Source organism: Arachis hypogaea, chromosome 12 (assembly GCF_003086295.3).
Source record: "Arachis hypogaea cultivar Tifrunner chromosome 12, arahy.Tifrunner.gnm2.J5K5, whole genome shotgun sequence".
In the NCBI taxonomy this organism is placed as follows: Eukaryota; Viridiplantae; Streptophyta; class Magnoliopsida; order Fabales; family Fabaceae; genus Arachis; species Arachis hypogaea.
Window position 1 is genome coordinate 108280884 of NC_092047.1, and position 8096 is coordinate 108288979.

General features: G+C 31.7%; 1 protein-coding gene across 1 annotated transcript; it reads right to left on the reverse strand.

Annotated features, from left to right (window-relative positions):
• Positions 1-3246: 3246 nt before the first annotated feature.
• On the reverse strand, positions 3247-6347 carry LOC112730489 (protein DETOXIFICATION 53-like). The gene is made up of 2 exons (XM_025780572.3): positions 6214-6347; positions 3247-4788 (listed from the first exon to the last, which is right to left on the reverse strand). The coding sequence occupies exons 1-2, from the start codon at positions 6337-6339 to the stop codon at positions 3382-3384; spliced, it is 1533 nt and encodes a 510-aa protein (XP_025636357.3). The 5' UTR covers positions 6340-6347; the 3' UTR covers positions 3247-3381.
• Positions 6348-8096: the final 1749 nt, after the last annotated feature.

Genomic DNA, 8096 nt, shown 5'->3' on the forward strand with positions numbered 1-8096 from the left:
TGGTCTTGAGACTGCTGATCAGCAAATCTTGCTTTGTTCTCCTTCAACGTGTGGGTGTTCTTGAACTTCTCTGCCAATGTAGCCTCGCGGTCCAATGACTTTGACTACAGAAGTTGAATTGAAATATAAAATTATTAGAATGCCTAGTAATGATATGCAAAACAGATAACATAACAAAGTTATTAACAATATTAAAGGAACTATATACCAGCCTGGCCTTTGTTTTCATGAAGGTTGCCGAGTCACCAGTGTACTTGGACGACCTGGTCGATACTCTGTTAGCTCGTTTGGTAAGATTGCTATGTCTGAATCTCGCATTGGTCTCCCAATGAGCTAACAGTCCCTTCTTTACCTCCGGTCAGAGCTAGCCCATCCGCTGGTCCCGCCCATGATGAACATCATCCAGCATCTGTTGGAGTCATCGACCCATCCTATAGTCGAATATCTTCCGGATGGCCAGGTCGTGGTCAACATCCCAAATGAAGTGCAGCTGCAACAAAGAAGTTTTAAATTTAGTTAAACAAGATAGAGGATATAAACTAGTTAAAAATGTTTAAAACAGAAACAATGAAAGTAATTACCGCCCATTTCTCAAACCAGCGCTTCCTGGTCTCAATGGGGATCTTCGTGTTAGTTGGGCCAAGGCCGGACGTACATAAACTTGATGACATTTGTCATCTCCTGGGTACATGTGTTCGGTTTGGTAAACACCTAACAATAACCCACAAACAATAATCAACCCTAATCATTAAATCTAGAAAACAGGAATCAGGAATCATAATCATTAAAACTAGAAAATAATAACCAGCAATTTGCATAAATCTAAATCCACTAAACAGGAATCAGGTTTTAGGAACTTTTAGCATTAACAGGAATCATAATCATTAAAACTAGAAAACAATAACCAGGAATCCACATCAACTTAAATCCATTAAACAGGAATCAGGTTTCAGGAACTTTCATCATTAACAAAAATCCTAATTATTAAAACTAGAAAACAATAACAAAAAATCTACATCAACCTAAATCCACTAAATAGGATTCAGACAGGAATCAGGTTTTAGGAACTTTTAGTATTAACAGGAATCATAATCATTAAAACTAGAAAATAATAACCAGCAATTAACACTTAAATCAACTAAACTAGAAACAATTCAGGCACTTTCAGTGATAACCATAAACAGAAAATACATGAGCATTGAACGTGATACTTACCACGTGCCGCCATCAGGCCAAATGCGCAACCGTGTGGTGGGAGGTGGTGAAGGGGCATCAACTATTGCCTCACTTCCGTGGCTGGACTCTGGGGCCGCGGCATCCATCCTTGGAGGTGGCGTCGTCATGAATGTGGGCTATTGAGCAGTAGGAGGTGGCGCGTCACCGTGGACGAGGGCATGTAGTTGGGGTTAGGGACTATGATGAATGGCTGGTCCACTAAACCTGCAACTTGTGGCATCACCAGCGTGGTTAGAGTAGAGGAAGAGGATCCAAAAGTCTCGGAGTTATCGGAAGAAATCCTTCCTCTACCCCGACCACGACTACGACCACGACCAACAGCCTGATCTGCAGCACCTCTACCTGTCGACATGTCTGCAAATACCAAATTATCAAACAATCTCAACAATAATTTCTCAGCAAAACAGTTATCAACGCAGTAATTAACACAATTAGACAATTTCAAACACTTCAACAATTTAAAACCTAATGTATTGAATCTAACCTAACTTAATCAAGCTAAATCTACTAATATTAGAAACTTAACCCTAAACTAACTTTAAAACTGATTCAAAATTGAAATTAAAATTCTAATCAAACCTAAATTAAATTAAACAAAAATTAATCAATTAACAAACAATCTCAAGAATAGTTTATTTATCTCAGTGATTATAATCATAACGCTCAAATTCTTTACCGATAATTGACGAATTTTTTATTGACTAATCATTAATTCTACAAGTATTTAAATCATACCCAATATCCATTCAACTAGCACCCTAGGGTATTAGGTGTTCGGAATCAAAGTATGATAAATACATTGTTAATTACTATGATAGTTGCAGGTCAAAAGAAACTCTATTATCATGTTCATCTTGAGAATATCATATTAACAAATATACGGTAATTATAACTATTAGGATTCTCAAAGTGAGCTAGTTCAATAGTCATATCTCTATATGCACCATCTATATATATAATTTAATAAATGCGATCTATTAATCTTCATCCAATGAAAATCACAATATATATTGATCTTTACGAATTATTAATGTCCTTTTAATAATCTTATGACCAAAGAACAATTTAGATTAAATTATAAAAGGTTTATCTCTTAATATTATAATCATTATCACAATAATAAATTTTTAAATTTAATTAAGGATCTTATTATATTAACCCTTTAATTGAATAATATATAATAATAATAAAAAATTATTTGATATATAATAGATTGAATTGTGGTCATACTACTTATTCTTAATAGTATCTAAACCCGTATTTATATTTTGATACATTTTATCATTCGAGTAGATTTTTTGCTCCTGATGCATCAAACTCTTAATGTTGCAAGTGTGAGGAGTGTATGAAGTTAGTCTCCTATCAAAGAAAGCAAGGAATAGTGAGAAGTTTATAAGATGAGAGACCCATTAACTTACTACCTTAAGGTTTTGAGTTGAATGTGGTGTCTTCTCATCTTATATTCTCTCACTTGATTCCTCTTCGAAATCTCTCCGGTTATAGAGAGTTCCCCACAGTTGGCCCAACACAAACTAAGGTGGAATCCCTTCTACAATGTGATTTAACATATTATATCCTTTAATGATTTATTTGACTTGATCTTTTCATTGAAAAAAATTATCATCATAAAATTTCATCGAGATAAATGAAGAGATGAAATTTGATTGCATATTTGATTGTACTTTAGAGAGATTGGTTTGTAAGCTTGGGGAAAAAAAAGAAAAGAAAAGAAAAAGATAACCGAATTTATTTTATTTAGTCTCAAAATGAAAGTTAGCTACAAAATGGTTAGTTGCACATCATATAATAAGATGGTGCCAGCTGTCATAAGTAATTCACTCTCTAACTGACTGAACTAACCTTTACAAGTTAAACTATTACAATCTCTACCATCAGCTAGCAATTGAGGCAACTAACATGTAGCACATTCAGGTATAATAAACTTAAAATTCTAAGAAAATTAAATCTATCCAAAATAATTCATGATATAGAATTTTCAATGGTCTTTATCAATCATTACTTTTCACTAGGTAAAGTATACATCAAGAATTAAAACTCCCAAAAATTCCACACAACATTTCTAAAACAAATCTTTGAGGAAGAATTTTACTTACTTTCAACTATGAATTTTTTTTTTTTAAATTCTCATGGATGAGAACTAATTAGCCCTCTTTCCTCATCATTTACACTTTTGTCTTGGGTAGTTATTACTTGAGATAATTCCACTGCCCTCTTAGTTTGGTCCCCCCAATCAGTTTTTACTAAAGTGTATATCATCATAGAAAGACATGAAATTTGTGCTACTAACATTCCAAACCATAACCCTAATAATTCATATTTATATATGAATGTAGCAAAAATAGCGACGGGCAAACCAATTAAGTAAAATGCACACAAATTAATCCTAGCACCTAAGTAAGGGCGTGCAGTCCCAGATAATATCCCACATGAAACTGTTTGAGACCAATTGCAAATCTCACACAACCCTAATATTGGAAGCACACTTGTTACCATATCAATGATTTGTGTCTCATTAGTGAAAAGCTTACCCAAATTTCTCCTCACAAACATTAAGAAAATGAATGCTATGACTCCAAATGTTAATGCTATGATAAAACCTATTATTGCACTCCTCCTTGCCTTGGTGGGTTGACTTGCACCTAAAGAGTGACCAATTCTTGTTGTCAATGCAATGCTTAGTGAAAATGGAAACACATAAAGAAACCCTAGAGTTTGAATTAGGATCCCCATAGTCGCAACCGTGGCTTGGGGGTTGCGTAATAGGCCGCATAGAAAGAGCATGATCTCGTACCACCACCACTCGAGGCAGACCGAAACGCAACTAGGCAATGCCAAGCTTAGCAAAGGCTTCCATCCATGAAATATTGAGAAAAAGGAAGTTCCTTGCCAAGGTTTCAATGGCTTCTTTGAGAAAAATAGATAGCTCAACAAGCCTAATATCATGTTAATGGAATTCAATCCGGTGGCTAGGGCAATTCCCTTGACTCCTAAGTTCAAGTGTATAGCCAAGAAATAATTGATTGGTAGGTGCAAAGCTGCGGCACAAGAAGCAACCACGGTTATTGGCGTGGCTAAACCTTGTGTCCTTAGAAAAGTTCTCAAAGGATTAAGGTGCGCTTGTGCTAGTAGCTCTGGAATTGAGAATACCATGAAAACTTGTGCAACTTTTGTGACTTGTGGATCTTGACCTAACATTTGAAGGACTGGTCCCATGTTTAGCCATAATATTGAAATTGGTATGGAAACAACTAAGAGCAGGCATGTTACCCTAAAAAATGTTTGATTTAGAAGTGAATATCTCTTAGCTCCATATGCTTGGCAACAAATTGGGTCCATTCCCATGGTTAGACCCTTTAGAACCGAATTTGCAGTGATGTTGGCAAATCCAAGTGCTAATGACCCTCCAGCTAACTCCACTTTCCCTTGGTGACCCAAGAACAACATGGAAATCACAGATCTTGAATATATCATCAAGCTAGTCATTATTATGGGACTTGAAATCTTAATAATTGATTGCAACTCTTCTTTCACCTGCAACCAATAATTGTGTTTGAATTTGTCATCAATATATACTAATAACATTGTGCATATAATATAATTTTATTTTAATTTATCTATTTCACATTGTTCAGCCTTATTTTATAGGTTTAATTATTCTTTCAGTCCCTATAGTTTTACTGAATTTTCAATTAGGTCCCTATACTTTTTTCTTTTTGATTGAGTCCCTATATCATATCAGATTTTGTAATTAAGTCCCTATGTGATAAAAATACTGTAATTAATAGAATATTTCGTTAAGTAAAACGAATATACCTAACACTTAACTAAATATTCTATGTAGTTTAATAGAATGTTTTATTAATTTCAACGTTTTTGTCACACTAAAGACTTAGTTACAAAATTTGATATGGTATAGGAATTTAATTGAAAAAAAAAAATATAAGAATCTAATTAAAATTTTCATAAAAATATTACCTATGATTCTCAATTTAAGAGTCTATGTATAGTATATTAGATTCAGTATTACTAATCAGAGATCATCATAATATTGTTCATTACCTTATTGTTTATTACGGTTGAAATTTTATAAAGTAACCTATTAGTACTAAAAGTTGGCAATTTCTATTAAAAATATAAAATTGTTATTATGTATATGTTTTCTTTTTCCTTTTTTTTTTCTGCAGTTTAACTCATAAGCAAAAGGCATGTGAGGGAATTATAAACCAAAGCTAGCTATAATATGCCTTTATATAGTAAAAATTTGAACTTTAGAATGAAAAAAATGCTCATGATTAATATGATATAAAAATAGGTTTTGTTAACAAGTATCTTATTAAGAGAACTTCATAAGGTGTTTAATATAAAAAAAAAATTATTAAGAGAAGAAAGATCTATTAACACCAAATAGTTAAAAAAGAGAGAAAATGTAAAGTAAAAATTTATGTATTTCATAGAATCCCTATTAATGATACGAAAATAATTTGAAATTTTCAATAAATATATAATATATTTATTGAAAAAATTAAAATTTTTCATTCTTGCTAAGTTTAACAAGTGCCTTTAAAACATTGTTTAGGTAAAAATCTTGTCAAAGAAGGACTAGCTCGCTAGATGAATTATATAAGATTCAAAATGAGAGGTGCCAAATGAAAAACAGGACTATATATTATTGGAGATTCTTTATTTATATTGGAACTTGATTGTGGGTATTTTAATTTGTTCAAATGAAATGGCTTTACCTTATTATTTTCTTAAAAAATAAGCGAAAAAATTTTGATAAATGATGGATATTTTTCTAAATAAAAAAGCATGTCCTAATGTTGTTAATTGTATAGATAATAACCATTATGTAAATTTTATCAAACTCCAACTAATCTAATAAGTTGCATATTCAATAGCACTGTAGTTTGCAAATTAAGTCAAGGAATTAAATGAGAGAGGAAGTTAATTACAAACCTCGGAGAGAGAAAGATTAGGGAGAAGAGCAATGAGGTGATTATGGAAGTGGCAAAGAAGGCCATGAATGAATGATAATAAGCCATTGTTGGAAGCTGCTTCATTACCACTTTCTCTTCCTCTCATGATTATTATTCTCTCTTCATTATTGTAATAATCTCTTCCAACATCAACACCATAGTGTCACCATTTATATCTCCTCGAGATTCAGCACCAGTGCGCATGATGTTTTCTCCCCAAGCTAGCTTGATATGAAAAACTTAAAATTAAAATAATAATGATAAGAGGAAATATAGAGAGCCAATGGAGTATCTGTACAATGTGTACAATAGGGGTTTAGAGATGTTCGATTCAGTAGGATATCATATATTTTATTATCCCTGGTATCCGGATGGTTATTCTGGATAGTATGGGTGTATTGTGTTTGATAAATTAGTAGTATTTTATCCTGAATGTTCATTTTTTAACTCATATTGGACTAAATAAATAATCATTATACATATTGTACAAATACTCTATTGGCTTACTAGCGGAATTCAAATGTAAATATTTGGTCTTTTTTTTAAAATTAGATCTTTATGGTATATCGTTGTCTTTTATGCATTAAATCATTTAAAAAGGAAACAATAACTTTTTTATTATTTAATTTTCATTCCTTTTAAGACATGTTTATTCCTTCTTTTTAAATCTAAGATCATCACTAGAATAAGAATGTATAGTTTTTGTTTTCTAGGGTATTTAATCTCAAGTTTGAACATTTATATATTATATTTATATTAAATTTAACTTTTCAAGATTATTTGTATCATCAATATATTCACTTATTTCTTTTTATTATTCACTTTGACTTAATTACTTTGTTCGACAATAATGGTCTCATTGTTATATGTAAAAGTTTATTATAGAATTGAATTGTCATTAGATCCATAAATTATAAAAATGTTGAAAAATATAGGAATATTCTATTATTCTCTCTTTATTAACTAATAAGAGTTATTTAATAGCATTATCATTAGAATCTTGCTAGAGAGCCAATAGAATATTATCTAGAATTATCATTCAGTCCCGCTACGTTACTAACAACATATCTGCCAACTTCTGCCAACTCTTATTTATAATTGTATTTCATGGAAGTGTCTTCGTGGATGTGTCTAATAAAAATATCTTTTTTATTGCTGTGTTTAATAGAAGTGTCTTTATAAATATATTTTTTAGATGTGTCTTTTTATATATGTATTTAAAATATAATAATTAATTATTGGTGGCAATAAGTTAGCAGATAATATGTTGGTACCATATAATTTTCCATTATCATTTAGGATAAAATACTACTAATTTTTTAAACACAATACACTCATACTATCTAGAATAACCATCCGGATACCAGGAATAATAAACATCTGATATCCTACTGAATCGAACATTTCTAAACCCCAATTGTACAAATTGTACAAATAATATTTCATTGGCTCCCTATACTTCTTCTTTACATTTACATCGGTAGTTTGGTACCTGAAGAAAGATTTGTACGGACACTACTGCCCTGAAGAATGTTGTCAAGCTTAGCTAGTTGCACATGTAACTCTTTCAAAAGATTCTTGATCCATTAAATTTCTGCCTCACAAGTCGCCAAACTCCTGAACTTAGTTTCTATAGAGGATCTATTTATAGTTATCTGCTTCCTACAAGACCATGAAATTAAGTTAGTTCCTAAGAAAATACCAAATATTGAAACTGATTTTCGATCCTCTAAGTCAGAGGCCAATCAGCAACTAAAGCCATAGATTCTGTAATCAGTGCATTTACACAGAATCAATCCATCCTCTTTGGTGGCTTGCAAGTATTTTAAAATTCTTTTAATAACTTTTCAATATGCAATTAAT